Below are 14,754 nucleotides of genomic sequence, written 5' to 3' on the forward strand. Positions count from 1 at the left end.
GGCCCGCAAACTTTGGCTTAGCATTTGTGCTTCGTGGAGAAGAGTTTTCCTTCCGGCTAGTCCTACGGAACAATACGGCGGGCAGTCGTGAACCCAACAGTGTAGATAGATCCTGATCTGATCCTCTCGATAACGAAAAAGCTGTTGGTGGGTGGGGAGAATGCGGTGGCCGAGCCCCAGGGATACGGGTAGGGCCTCACGGATGGAGGGGCTCTATGATGCCAGACCAGGGTCTGATCAGACTGGCCAGCAAAGGGTGGGCATAATGTCGGAGCCTCCGACTTGCTATTTCGAGAGTACCTCGCGGGATTCGATATCGAGAATCTCAGCGACTGGAAGCGATATAGATCGCCAGCGATACCAAACAGATGATGTTAATAGCATCAGAACTAGAGTTACGACTGTATTGACATAAGATTTCACGCGTGTACCATGTGATGGCAGACTACCACGCGTAACGATTTTGTCACCAAACGTGTTCTTTGGTGATTGAATGCGCTTTCTCATGCAATATCAAGCCCAAACGACAGCTGGCTTGAGTAGACCAAGTGAACATGAGAGAAGTACCAAATATCTCCTTCTGCGTCGCTTTACTTGGACATGTAATCACATCACCTGACTCCTAAGGGATTGTTAGTTGCATATGCTCAGACGTGGGCATTGTCAGGGACGTGCGTATATGACCTTGGGAATGAGACAAGAGACAAAGCCTCCGTGAGGGCCAACACCGCCACGGATTAAAAGAACCGTAACTGCACGTAATGATATTAAATGAGCGGTGCCATGTACCATTAACAGATCTCACGGGGGAGGTAGTCAGTTTTGTACACCGAGACAGTGAGTTTGGTATCCTGTGCACTCTGGTTGTGGCTGCGAGCAATATACGCAACCGAGCTCCGATGGCGTCATGCCACTCTGACTTTCTGACTGCCGAAGCCAATGCCCAGTCTTTACCCAAAAACACCTGCAGTTACTCGACCATCTCACGTCTCAACACACGACCGCACGACAAGTTAAATTGTTCACCAGCCCAGAAGCTGGGCCGGGTCGTCCCATGAGCTCGGTTTAAGCATTTTTAGCAAAAGTTCAAGAGGCCCTAAGGGCCAAAAAGGGAACACGTAAGGAATGGTTGCCTTGGTTCAGTCCACATGATGCGTGGTAAGGCTGTCAGGCGAAACCCAGTGCAACGTCGAGGCGACTCGGAAGGCTGCTAAAAACTATCAGCTCTGATACTGTCTCGTGCAACTTTCCTCGGTCTTCTTGAACTTAATGGGCCATTCATTTTTCCATCCTCCCTAGCCTGGAGCCTCTCGCCCCAAAGTAAACTCAAGCCTGGATGGGAATGCAGTGTCCCTCTCGTCCCACTTACATTACGAAAGCCTTAGTTTCCCTCCACGCGGCATTCCATCCCGTCTCTGTCAGCGAGGTTGGAGGCCCATACCCAACTCAGCATACTGTCAAGGTCGCCAGCGCAGGATGAAGGAGCCGTGAGGGATACAGCTGCTGTTGCGGTTCCTCCGTGAACAGATATCCACGTTGTACATTCAACCCCACCTTCCACCATGGACGGCTATTTCGTCAACAGCCCGTTGGAGGGCGAGGATGACGGTACCTTATTTCCTGACTTCCTCATGGCCGACAGCCAGATCAGCAACCTAGATCTTTCTTCGCCCGAGCCGGGCTCCGATCATCACCAGCCATTCCGGCCCTCCCCTTTACCCTCTACTGTCCCATCGTCTCCCCCCTCTGCAAATCCTTGGTATGACCCTGCCGCACCTCGAGCTGGACGTAGAGACCCCGGTCGCCACGACTTGCTCCCGGACAACTTTGAATCATGGGAGGCGGATGCCGATTTCATCGACTCACGATCAGTACCACAGAAGCCGAATGAGTCGCAACAGGACCTGGCGGAGCGCATCAACAGCCTTACCAGGACCATCAACGCTAATGCAGCCTTTTGTCTCGAGGTCTCGGGGAAGATGATCGAGCTGGCGCGTGAGAACAAGCACCTGCTCGACGCTTCCAAGTCGACACTGGATATGTACGTCTTGCAGCCTTGCCTGAGGCTGCCCGGCATCTTGCAAACATACTACCCTGGGATCCAGGACGGCCTACAAGACGGGCTGGAGGTCCTCAAGGTGTACGAGTCGCAACTGCGGAGAACGGTGCAGAACTGCGCCAACGGCCGTGACATGGCCAGGGCACAGGGCATCGCAGGAAAGGACGGAAGCAGCAGAGGAGAGATGACCAGACTGAAAGACCGGCTTGTCGAGCAGGACGCGCTGCTGAAGGACTCGAGCCAGCATGTGCAGAGGCTCATACGGGAGCGGGAAGCCCTCAAGAAGCAGTTGGACGCAAGGAAACGCGACTCGGGCAAAGTGGTTGATGCGTTGGGCTTATTGGCCGAGGACGTTATTCCTGATTCGGAGCAACGAGGCAAAAATTCGACTCCGGATTTTGATTACGATGGCCATGGTGGGAGAGAGCAGCCGGGCAGTGAAAGGGACTTTGTGGCCCTGGCAGACCACCTGCGGGAGATGCGTGTCTTGATGGACCGAATGGCCCTTCATGAGGTATGTCTCAGTGTGTGCGTGTCTACGAGGCCACAACTAATCGCATCTACAGGCCTCTAATCACGAAAGACACAACTCGACCACAGGCGACGACACTGAAGAAGGGTATGCTGCCGATGATGAGGACCCTGACTGGACTCTGTTATAGCACTTATAGACCTCGCACTACGATACCAGGCGTCAGGGAGCGGGCTCAATGTTGGGTACATGGCGTCTTTGGCTTGCTTGCGCCATACGGCAATGATAGAGATACGACTACATAGTTACGAAGCTGGTATCCTTGCAGCTCATTAGATAGATGATTCACTATATTCACACAATGCAAGGTCTCGTCGCAGCCAGAGGCGAAGGGGTCTGTACCACAGTAACAGCATTCGCGATTGGGCTGCCAGACATCCAATCTTGAGTAGCCGTAACCAACGACGACGACTACGGCGTGCAGAAGAGCGACTCACAAGGTTATCGGCAGAGCGAATGGCCGCACACCAAGTTGCCATGCACGCTGGCACGGGAACAGTGCAGGCGACAGCCGGCAAGCGGGCGAGGTTGCTACAGAAGGACCACAGGGCCTGAGGGGGGCAAAGTCGTGTGACAAGTCCGGGGGACGCACAGATCCCTGTCGATAGTGGAGGAGATCCCCAAACCGGGCCCTGGAGACTAGCGCCAACGCCGGTGCCAGCGCCAGCAGCAGGCTGCAACGATTAACGCCCCCAGCGCCCCCAGCGCCCGCGATCTGGCGACGAGTGTATGACGCAGGAACGGCTCATCTGTGTTGGAAGGGAGCTCGGCGCCAGCTCTCGGCAGCAATTATTGCATTACGGATAACATTCTCTTAACCACGGTGGCTGGAGCACCACCAGCTCAATACTCAGTTCTTGCTGAAGCACGTAAATGCGATCTGTTAAATGTGCCAAAATGCATTTAAGCCTCGCTATATTTTAATCTCGTAGTGTGACCGTCTGCCTCGCCTTGGTCATCTCAAAAAAGCGCCAAACGTACGCATACAGGCGTCGAGATCGCATCGCACCTGTTTGAAGCATTTAGCCGATAGATACATAACCCCACGGAAGCTGAGCTTCCCTGGGGGCCGGGAGCTCCATCATGTTACAACATGATCTCTCGGACATCATCACTCTCCCAACCCCAACCTTCGGGCCATCTCCTGCTTCACACCTACAGTTATGTTATTTACTTGAACAGCGCGCCGAGAAAAGCTGCCCTTCTAGCGGAGAACACATCATTGCACAGTTGTCCGCCCGTCCCTGGGCCCGCCAGTCGATATGGCTCGACTGTCCTCCGTCATCGCAGCTGGTGCTGCGCTGCTGGCTGCGACAGCAAGCGCCGACCCTTTGACGCCAAAACACGAGGCCGGGAGATGCGCCATCCGCGGCCACTGCGGGAAGAAGAGCTTCTTCGGCAAGGAGCTGCCGTGCCTCGACAACGATCTGGCCAAGAGCCCGGCCGAGGTCGACGATGACTTCGCCAAGGACCTGGAGGCCCTCTGCGGCGTGAAATGGAGGGACAGCAAGGTCTGCTGCGACCGCGACCAGCTCGACTCGCTCAAGTCGTCCATGTCGACCCCGAACCAGATTATCGGCTCCTGCCCGGCCTGCAAGGACAACTTCTACAACCTGTTCTGCACCTTTACGTGCTCGCCCGACCAGTCGCTCTTCATCAACGTCACCAAGACACAAGAGAAGAACGGGAAGCAGATGGTCACGGAGCTGGACCAACTGATCTCTAGCGAGTACGGCACCGGCTTCTACGACAGCTGCAAGGATGTCAAGTTCGGCCCTTCCAACTCCAAGGCCATGGACTTCATTGGCGGTGGTGCCAAGAACTACACACAGCTTCTGAAGTTCCTGGGCGACGAGAAGGCTATCGGCTCGCCCTTTCAGATTAACTTCCCAACCAGCTACACCGAACCCGGCATGGAGTCTCGCGACATGAAGCCAAAGAAGTGCAACGATGAAGACCCGTCGTATAGGTGCGCCTGTGTGGACTGTCCGGCTGTCTGCCCAGAGCTCCCAGCGGTCAGTCGGACTGGCTCCTGCATGGTTGGAGTATTGCCGTGCTTGTCTTTCGCGTCCATATTCACCTACAGCGTGCTCCTCCTCTCCCTCGTGCTCGTCATCGCCGGGCATGTCGCATGGCGCCGCCACGCACGCCGGCAGAGCGAGCGACTGCATCTCCTTCAGGGTGCAGAGAGTGAGGATGATGACGACGAGGGCGACCTGGTGCGCAACGGCGCCATGTTCGACCGCCCACAGAGGTACTACAAGATCAATCAGTGGTGCGACAAGGCATTCAGCAAGCTTGGACATCTCTGCGCAAGATTCCCAGCCATCACCATCTTTGTCAGCTTGTTGGTAGTTATCGTGCTAAGCGTCGGCTGGGTTAAGTTCGAGGTAGAGCGTGAGCCCGCCAAGCTGTGGGTCAGCCCATCCTCAGAAGCCGCGCAGGAGAAGGCTTTTTTCGATGAGAACTTCGGGCCCTTCTACCGGGCAGAGAAGGTCTTTCTTGTCAATGACACCCAGGGACCGGTGCTCAACGCTGACGTCATCGAATGGTGGATGAAGTTGGAAAAGGAAGCAAAGCAGTTGAAGGGCCCCAAGTTTGGAGCCAGGTTGAGCGATGTGTGCTTCAAACCCACCGGTTCTGCGTGTGTAGTGCAGTCGGTTGCAGCATACTGGGACAACATCTACTGGGACAAAGACTCGTGGAAGGAGGACCTGCAAGAATGTGCAAGATCACCAGTAAACTGCCGACCAGACTTTGGCCAGCCCATGGAGCCGAACATGGTGCTTGGAGGGTTCACAGACATCAACGATGTTGTCGACGCGCCGGCAATGACAGCGACTTGGGTTGTCAGCAACTACGCAGAAGGCACCTCGGAGGTTGACCGAGCCAAGGACTGGGAACAAGCACTCAAGGAGAGGCTTCTCAAGGCGCAAGATGAGGCCGCTGAGCGTTTTGGGCTTCGTCTGTCATTCTCAACTGAAATCAGTCTGGAGGAAGAGCTGAACAAGTCGACGAACACCGACGCCATGATTGTCGTCATCAGCTACATTGTCATGTTCATCTATGCGTCCCTTGCACTCGGATCGACTAGCATGAGCATTCGAGAGCTGATGAGGAATCCTGCCGTCTGCCTGGTGCAAAGCAAATTCACCCTAGGATTTGTCGGTATCTTGATCGTCTTGATGTCAATCACCTCGTCCATCGGCCTGTTCTCTTGGGCTGGCATTAAGGCCACCTTGATCATTGCCGAAGTCATCCCTTTCATCGTCCTTGCTGTTGGTGTTGACAACATCTTTCTCATTGTCCACGAGTTTGAGAGAGTCAACGTCAGCCATCCCGATGCTATGGTTGAGGAGAGGATCGCCAAGGCTCTCGGCCGTATGGGACCGTCCATCTTGTTCTCAGCCATCACTGAGACAGTTTCCTTTGCTCTCGGCGCCTTCGTGGGCATGCCTGCAGTCAGGAACTTTGCTATCTATGCTGCAGGGGCTGTCTTCATCAATGCCGTGCTGCAGATGACTCTTTTCATCTCCATTCTCTCGTACAACCAAATGCGAACCGAAGACAACCGGGCCGACTGCTTCCCATGCATCCAAGTCAAGGCCGCAAGGATCCATCTCAATGGGAATGGCCACAACGGATCGCGTCCCTATGAAGTTCCTGATGAGAGCCTGCTACAGCAGTTCATTCGAAAGCACTATGCGCCGGCTATTCTAGGAAAGAAGACCAAGGTTTTTATCGTCGTGATTTTCACTGGCTTGTTGGCTGCTGGCATAGCCTTGATCCCCGAGGTGAAGCTTGGTTTGGATCAGCGAGTTGCATTGCCCGACGATTCCTACCTTATCGACTACTTCAATGACATGTACAACTACTTGGACACCGGCCCGCCAGTTTACTTTGTTACAAAGGGACTCAACGCCACTCAGCGATCGCACCAGCTGGAGATCTGCTCTCGCTTCCCGTCTTGCGAGAAGCTATCACTTACCAACGTGCTGGAGCAGGAGCGCAAGCGACCTGATGTATCTTTTATCGCTTCACCTGCCGCGAGCTGGGTTGATGACTTCTTCCTCTGGCTCAATCCAGATTACGACACATGTTGCATCGAGAACCGGGAAACCTGCTTCGCCAACCGAGATCCCCCATGGAACATTACGCTATCCGGAATGCCGGAAGGCGACGAGTTTGTTCATTATCTGAAGCGTTTCTTGAACTCTCCGACCGACGATGAATGTCCTCTAGGAGGACAGGCTTCTTATAGCCAAGCTGTTGTTATCGACGAAAAGAAGGCCACTATCCCGGCCAGCAACTTCCGTACCATGCACAAGCCACTGCGCAGTCAGAACGACTTCATCAATGCGTATGCGGCAGCTCGTCGCATCGCTAATGATGTACACGCGAATACCGGAGTCGAAGTCTTCCCATACAGCGTTTTCTACATCTTCTTCGACCAATACGCGAGCATTGTCAACCTCAGCGCAACTCTGCTCGGCTCAGCAGTCGCCGTGATTTTCTTGGTTTCCTCAATCCTCCTGGGTTCTCTCATGACCGCGTTGGCCGTTACCGTTACAGTGGTTATGACAGTCGTCGACATTATTGGTGCCATGGCTGTCTTCGACGTCTCGCTGAATGCTGTCTCATTGGTCAACCTCATCATATGCGTGGGAATAGCGGTGGAGTTCTGCGCCCATATCGCTCGTGCCTTCATGTTTCCCTCCGGATCCGTTATGGAACGCGCTAAGAACCGCTTCCGTGGCCGTGATGCCCGGGCGTGGACGGCACTTGTCAACGTGGGCGGGTCCGTCTTTAGCGGCATCACAGTTACCAAGCTCTTGGGTGTCACTGTTCTAGCATTCACGCGCTCCAAAATCTTCGAGATTTACTACTTCCGCGTATGGCTAGCCCTGGTTGTCTTCGCGGCTACCCACGCCTTGATCTTCCTGCCTGTGCTCCTGAGTCTCATCGGCGGTGACGGCTACGTCGACCCCGAGAGCGAAGGGGGCCTTGTTGAGGATCTAGCAAATCGACGATACAGAGCGCTCGTCCCCGATGATGCTACAGACTCGGATGAGGACTAGCGGGCCTCCAGACCATCCCAGATGAGAGATCCCCAATACTTGTTAAGGCACATATTAGGTCAGGACAAACGCCGTTTGAGGTGGCAAGACCGCAATGTACTAGTACTAGACAAGGAGCATTGTATGGTGGCAAAGCCCTCAATGAGACGATCATTATGGGCCAGCGCGAGCACCGATGCCGGCATTTTTGTATTGCCAGACGACACGACTTTTCCTGGTAGTAGTTATGAGTTTTCAATTGAATTTTGATCGATAAAGGAGAAGAACACGAGATGGCTAGGAATAGAAATGAAGTCCTAAACCAATTGCTTTCTGTTAACAGTGCCGTGATAAATTTCCCACCTTGACTTAACCCTTCACAGCTTTGAAGTAGTTGAGCCATGCTATTGAGTTACTTATCATGTGATATCATCATTCATTCGTGTTCGTTCGTCTCTTTGCAGTCTAGCAAAGATGGGCTAGGTAGCCTTGGTGTGCCCGCAGGTCTTGTATAGTACAGCCAAAATCAAGCAAATAAACCCCCGGACGCCAGTATCATAGTCGTACAACCTCTAGTCCTACAGCAGGCCAGACCGCCCATCCATCTATACGAGCCCCGGCAAACCTCGCGTCTCTATTTCCAATCGAACTCGCTCCTCAGCTCGACCACATCGTCGTCCACCTCGCTGCTCCGGCCCCTCCGCCGCACCACCACGACGCCGACCTCGGCGACGATCGCCAGGACGTAGAAGGCGCCCAGGATGACGAGGTCCGTGAACTGGTGCCGCGTCCCGTAGGGCCCGTCCTCGCGCGCCAGCGGGCCCGTCAGCCCCAGGCCCACGACCCCGGCGATCTTGAGCCCCGTGACGGCGGCGCCGGCGACCCAGAAGGCGGAGCTGGCGGCCCAGTAGCCGCGCACGCGGCGGAAGGCGCCGTCGGTGGCCTGCAGGGCGGCGGCCGCCAGCAGGCCCGCGTACGCGAACGGCAGCAGGCCGACGCCCAGCCGCGCCTTGGCCAGCGACACGACCTCGACCGACTGCATCAGCGCCAGCACGCCCACGACGAAGTAGTAGGCCGCGAACAGCGCCAGCCGCTTCCACTGGGCCCGCCATGTCGACGCCCACGACGCCCGCGGCGGCCGGCGCCGGCTGTCCCGGCTGCGCCTCGGCGTCAGCGCCCACAGCGCCGGGATGCTGAGCAGGTAGAGCCACGTCGGCAGCGGCACCACGACCGTGTCGAAGAAGCACTGCGTCGGGAGAGGGGAGGTGATGGTCGAGACGGGGCCCTGTTGGTTGTGGTGGTCAGCAAGTTTGGAAGTTTTGGACCTGGCAGGCCGTGGTTGGCGACTTACAAAGCCCTCGGGACGATTCGTGCAGAGTGCCGCCATCGTCGATGTGTGTATATGTACAACGCTGTTGTCCTTTTGGGAGATGCCGGCTTGGAATGAAGTTGACCACGACTCTCTTCACGATGCTTCCCGCGACCTTCTAGTTTCCCTTATCTCATGTATAAGTGATATTTGTGAGACTGTCCACTGAAAGGATACTGAGACAACCGAGCAGGGGATTCATTCATTCATATATATATTCATTCGTTCTAGAAGCCAGAGGAAAAGAAACAAGAGGACCACGTTGTCCCCCAGGTCCCGAGGAAACGTCTGATATTTCAACGAAACCCCGTACCAGCAGGCGCCCCTCCCAGCTGTCAAGAGAAGGTTCCTGATCGACGGCTTCTGCACATCCCGCGATAGGAAAATGTACCATTGCACATAGCTTTATCACAGCCCGCCCCTCAACCCCTCCTCGCTCAAACGAATCGCAGAAGAGGATCTCTCGCACCTGAGACACGCACAGGTTCGGGGGCGGGCTGCGCCAAAGGTTGCAGCCATAGCGTAGCACTGTAGGTCCAGCCAGACGCTGGCAGGCCAGAAGAAGCTTGTCCTTGTTCGACGTGGGCAAATAGGCGGGCAAGAGGCGCTTTGGCGGTTCCCCGCTGGGGCGGAAGAGACATACAGAGAGCGAGAGAGAGAAAGAGGCGCCCTGCGATGCTACCGGGCGCGTTTCAGGACCTCACACACCCATTGGTTCAAGAAACCGGCCAATGGAGGGAGAGGAATGTTTCCCCCCGGCGGGGAGAGAGGGGGAGATATGGGACGAAGGGAAACGCAGAGAGCAAGAAACGATCCTGTCGCGCCGCCGCGGCGCACAGATCCAACGCGGGCAGAGCAGTTTGGGGTTTCGGGTCTGAGGGGGATGGTAAGGGGAGGAGGGGTCTGCCCCCGTTTCAGATGGCGTGTGCGACGCTCGCAACGTGCCGAGATCTCGCTTCCGGTGCTGATCCCCGGGGGATGTCGTGCTGGGTTGTTGGCCCGAATGGCGTCAATGGCGACCACGTGCGACTGGATTGACAGCTTGACAGGCAGGCTGGACCCGTCGGGAGGTAGTTTGCTGCGCAACTCATAATGGCTGGTGTTGTGAGCGTGTAAGTCAGAGCCCCCCCGTATACCCCCGTGGCGCTAGAGTATACGCTAACTCAGCAAGTTCGTACCACTCTCATCCAGGTATACGGGCCGCGATGTCCAACATGTTGAATCAAACCCGGCGCAAGCCATTTTCAGAGCTTTGTGAACCCGCTAGTAATTTTTTTGTAACACTATTGGGTTCTGTAACTCAAGGCCCATCGAAGGATTTACTTGGTTAGCAACCCCAGTACTCCGTAGATCACGTTTGATGCTAGCAATCATGTCGCAAAGAAGTGATAGTGGCAAACCCAGAAAGAGAGCAGGTATGGATCAACGATACGTTCAAATCACTCAACTACTCTTGCGCAATACACGAGGCAAATTACCTTCGCCTCCTTGTCTTTCTCTTCCTGCTTGAACGCACAGAGCGTTGGCATTAGAATGCACATTGCGGATTTGCGTGCCACCGGGCTGGAAAGGCCCAAGCAGATTCCTTGGCGCATATGCAGTGGGTCACGACGTTATCATAGCTTAATACTATTGCTCAGCACCGCTGCGATACGTTGTCCGTGGGCAAGTGCATCAATGAGACTCTCGGTATATTCATGTCCATTGACTCCTAGTCCCACCTGTCATCCCATGTGGACTGTCATCTACGGGTCTAGACTGTTCTTGCCGCCCTCAAAATCTCCCAGGTCGTACTCGTCGGGGTATTTGTCAAGATGCTCCCTCAGTTGCTTCATTTGAGCTTTCAGATCCGGTGTGAGCTCCTCCCATATGTCCTCGAACATTGCTCTTATTGGTGGCTTCTTCTCCTTCTCGGCCTCGGAAAATGCCTTGAGCACGTCTCTCCTAGTGCTGTCTCGGGCCTCCTTCTCTTTGCCCTCGTCCCATAAGCCCTTGGCCTCCATGTACTTTCGTAACCTGGAAATAGGGTTGTCCCTCCGCTTCCAGTCCTCCACCTCCACCCTTGCTCGATATGCAAATGAGTCATCCGACGTGCTATGGTGGCTGACACGGTAACTCATGGCCTCGATCAGTATCGGTTTCCCACCATCCTGAAGTGCCATCTCTCGAGCCTTCTTGGTTGCCTCTCTCACTGCCCAAATGTCATTCCCGTCGACTCTGATAGTGTCAATGCCGTATCCTATTCCACGACTAGCGATGCCATCGCCTCGGTACTGCTCCAAGGTCGGTGTTGAGATGGCGTAGCCATTGTTCCTGCAAATGAAGATGACAGGACAAGACCTGGTCGCTGCAATATTTAGCGCTGCGTGGAAGTCCCCTTCACTCGCGGCTCCCTCGCCGAAGTATACCACGACAACTCGGGGTGGTAATGAGGGGTCATTGATCCGCTGCATTTTGAGAGCATATGCTGCGCCAGAAGCGTGCGGTATCTGTGTCGCCAGGGGCGAAGATATGGTGTGCTTTGTTTGGTCAGCTCGTCGATCTCCAAGTCAAGCAGCATTCTGGGTACACGTACAATATTGAGCTCTTTGCTGCCGTAGTGGACCGGCATATTCCTGCCCTTGCCCGGGTCTTTCTTGTTGGCGAACAGCTGGTTCATGAAGTCGCTAAGCTCGAAGCCCCTCTGCTTGAAGACGCCCTGCTCTCGGTACTGACAGAACACAACGTCCTCCTTCTCCAGCACGGATGCCGACCCGATACTCAGCGCCTCCTCGCCGGCTGATACCATATAAAAGCTCAGGCGACCCTGGCGCTGCGCATCAAACATGATGACGTCCATGATGGAGATGAGCAGCATGTTTTTGTACAGCTTGATGATCTCCTCGTCGCTCAGGTCGGCCTTGAACGACTGGTCCACGATCTTGCCGTCCTGGTCGACGACGCGGTAGGTCGGCAGTGAAGGGCTCTCGGCGGCCAGCGCGAACTTGAGGCTGCTGGTGAATGCGCTCTTGACCGCGCCAGGGAACGAGAGGTGGCTCGCGCCCTGGCGCTGGGAGATGCTGCTCGAGCAGCGGACTGGGTGCCGCGCTGAGATCGGGGTAGTAGGCGGCGATGGTCGGTGTCGGACGGCGGCGGCGGCGCTCCGGAGAGGCGCTCCCCGCGCCAGTCCAGCCTTCATGGTGATTTAGTTTTTCCGCGGGGCCTCAATTGAGGCAGGATATGTGGTAATTGGCAGGAGAAGCGTCGTGATACTCAGGAATTCAAGTTCGTTCGTGATGCACGGTCTGACATTCCTCCAAAGGGTGTTGCGGTTCGGCTATAGCAGGTGCGTCACTGGGTTGAGCCGAAGGAAGCCGTATCCGCAGATAGCCATCCGTCAATGTGGGACGCCTGCCGATCCGGGGGTGGGGGCCGGCCTATCAAGCCCCAGGTCATCTTAGTATAACTGTGGAGAGCGTTCGCCCACCTCCTTTTGGAAAGATGCAAGAGAGGTCGAACGATGACATTGTTACCGCTGGTACGTTTGTTTATCGCCTTGTAGGCTTGAGGGTTTTGTTTCATGGGAGAGTCGAAGGACATCCCCGACGAATCATGACATCGATACGATTGCTGTCTGGCTCTTTTGTCGTTTGCTCAGCCAGTATGTTCATGATGCCTTTTCGACACACTTTTTCCCGCGACGGAAAAATTTCCAGAAACTCGACTTTGGCTGCACTATGGGATCCGTAGTCGAAAGCGGGCTGCGTTCGTTGGAATCGATCCCCAGAGCTTTGGCACGTATAAAGTCGTGAAATTCGATGTCGTCGTCCACGTGCAGAAGAGGGTCTCTCACATACGCATATTCTCGTTCGAGTTTGGCGATGATGCTCGCATCTATGCTGGTTGCGCTACTTGAGAAGCTGCGCCGGTAGTTCTCTGCCGCATTGCCGATGGCGAACATCTTGAGTGGTTTAGACGGGAAGACTGCAGGGTTTCCCTAAGGAATATAGGATTTGTCGAAGCTAACGACGGGTATGAAGTTGAATCCGTCTCCTTCAAGTAAGTAAATTCAGGGCTCTTGTGTTCGCAGATTGTTGGCATGGATGGATGAGAGAAGAGGGTGTGGGTGAAGAACGTCGTATTTGTGGGAAAACGCGGGTTTCACGTAGAGAACCTGAGTGGTTTTCTAAGTTAAACTTCAGAACATATCTACGGCGGCTGAGAAAATATGAAAGATTTTGCTCTGGTTTTCAAGATATGATATGAGATACACAGCCGAAACTCCGGAGTAAAATTGATATTCACATTGAGCTACAAGAATAGGGCCTTGGGATTGCTATTGCATAGGCAATAAAGGCTCAGGATAGCCCAATCGTACCAGAGCTCTCATTACCTTGAGACAAGAGCTTGGGTGGAATATATTCATTAAAGCAGGCGATGCTGCTATCATAAAACCCGTGTACACCTTGATTACCTACTTTGGGTTCTAGTAGCAGTGCAAGTATTCGCACTGCAACTTGGTTCCGTTATTATACTGCAAACAGGCCACCACGTAAGAACCGAACCACAGGCCACAGGAGGCACCACTACCATCACGACCATTTAGAGAAGATTTAATGAACTGATCTCCAACTCGTTACGCAGCAGATATTTAAACAAGATAGAACATCGTAGAAGTATGTAGCTTGCCATGTTGAGGCAGAACCACAAGTCGTAGCTAGGCACGCTTGATATATGGCTATCGAAGAAATCTCAAGCAGCCAGCTAGCTCCCGTCTCTTTTCAATCAGTATCACACGAGTCCATGACTATACAGGCTCATATCTAATTCACGAAGGATATCAAAGACTGAGGCCAAGCCCATCTTCCGTTGATCAACAAATACACTACGCGGCAATCAACTGCTAGGCCCAGACAAAACACGTCTAATGTATTCATCACGAGAGGACGACTAGAGCTGATGCCTGACGTGGTATGGTATATGGTATCTTCCCCTATAACCAAAAAGTATGGTATTGCCCAGGCATAATATAGATCTTCTGTGGAATCCTCTGGACAGAATGAAGCTCCTCTCTTATCAGGTTCTTCCTCACTGTCCTATGCCACCTTTCAGACCAAGACTGCCTTTCAAGTGAGACTGAATGATGGATCTAAATAGCATAGACTTTTCCTACATTTCATACTCCGCAAGCCTGGCTGACGGTACGTACTGGCGTGACGAGGTTCTATAGGGTCTCTGGATAACCATGTGCTGCCAACCTCTCTTGGAACACCTAACGACATCCCGTGTTTGGACGATCATTATAGGTGGGCCTTTTTGAAGAGTGCAGCTGAGCCAAAGCAGTCAAAAGTCAGCCTCATTGCGCTCGACCGACACCAGCGAAACAAGCCAAAAGGTCGACATAGGAAAATACCTCAAACCGATGGGGAGTCACTTATGGCATATAGCCACGGCTGATAGGACTGATGCTGGGCGGCCCTGCAGGGGTGTCAGGATCGAGCCGTGTTCCCGAGTTCCCACCTTGTACCGGGAATCGGTGACTGGGCACGGCCACCACAGCTCGTGTTTTACAAACAGGGAATCTACCGACTTGCCAGGGTCGAGGGTAAACGATATCGCGGGTGGGAAGAGATAGCAGCAGCAGCCTTATTCCCTGCACCACCCCGGTGGTATACAGCTTGAGAGATCACGCTTGCTTCCTAGCTGAGTAACTTTTACGTGAATCACACAACTTATAGCGTTCGGGGAGGAGCTGAGC

General features: G+C 54.2%; 5 protein-coding genes across 5 annotated transcripts; 2 read left to right on the forward strand and 3 right to left on the reverse strand.

The window, feature by feature from the left end:
* Positions 1-1,562: 1,562 nt before the first annotated feature.
* Positions 1,563-2,721, forward strand: JN550_004769 (uncharacterized protein; the record flags this gene model as incomplete). Its single annotated transcript, XM_049316321.1, has 2 exons — positions 1,563-2,573; positions 2,626-2,721. 2 exons carry the CDS (start codon positions 1,563-1,565, stop codon positions 2,719-2,721), a joined length of 1,107 nt encoding a protein of 368 aa, XP_049173390.1.
* A 1,132-nt stretch (positions 2,722-3,853) lies between these two features.
* Positions 3,854-7,669, forward strand: JN550_004770 (uncharacterized protein; the record flags this gene model as incomplete). Its single annotated transcript, XM_049316322.1, has 1 exon — positions 3,854-7,669. The coding sequence occupies one exon, from the start codon at positions 3,854-3,856 to the stop codon at positions 7,667-7,669; it is 3,816 nt and encodes a 1,271-aa protein (XP_049173391.1).
* Positions 7,670-8,282: 613 nt separating this feature from the next.
* Positions 8,283-9,035, reverse strand: JN550_004771 (uncharacterized protein; the record flags this gene model as incomplete). The annotated part of the gene is made up of 2 exons (XM_049316323.1): positions 8,283-8,933; positions 9,000-9,035. 2 exons carry the CDS (start codon positions 9,033-9,035, stop codon positions 8,283-8,285), a joined length of 687 nt encoding a protein of 228 aa, XP_049173392.1.
* A 1,727-nt stretch (positions 9,036-10,762) lies between these two features.
* Positions 10,763-12,195, reverse strand: JN550_004772 (uncharacterized protein; the record flags this gene model as incomplete). The annotated part of the gene is made up of 2 exons (XM_049316324.1): positions 10,763-11,536; positions 11,593-12,195. The coding sequence occupies 2 exons, from the start codon at positions 12,193-12,195 to the stop codon at positions 10,763-10,765; spliced, it is 1,377 nt and encodes a 458-aa protein (XP_049173393.1).
* Positions 12,196-12,663: 468 nt separating this feature from the next.
* On the reverse strand, positions 12,664-12,957 carry JN550_004773 (uncharacterized protein; the record flags this gene model as incomplete). Its single annotated transcript, XM_049316325.1, has 1 exon — positions 12,664-12,957. The coding sequence occupies one exon, from the start codon at positions 12,955-12,957 to the stop codon at positions 12,664-12,666; it is 294 nt and encodes a 97-aa protein (XP_049173394.1).
* Between the last annotated feature and the right edge of the window lie 1,797 nt (positions 12,958-14,754).

This window comes from Neoarthrinium moseri, assembly GCF_022829205.1.
Source record: "Neoarthrinium moseri strain CBS 164.80 chromosome Unknown scaffold13_Wmoseri_CBS_16480, whole genome shotgun sequence".
In the NCBI taxonomy this organism is placed as follows: Eukaryota; Fungi; Ascomycota; class Sordariomycetes; order Amphisphaeriales; family Apiosporaceae; genus Neoarthrinium; species Neoarthrinium moseri.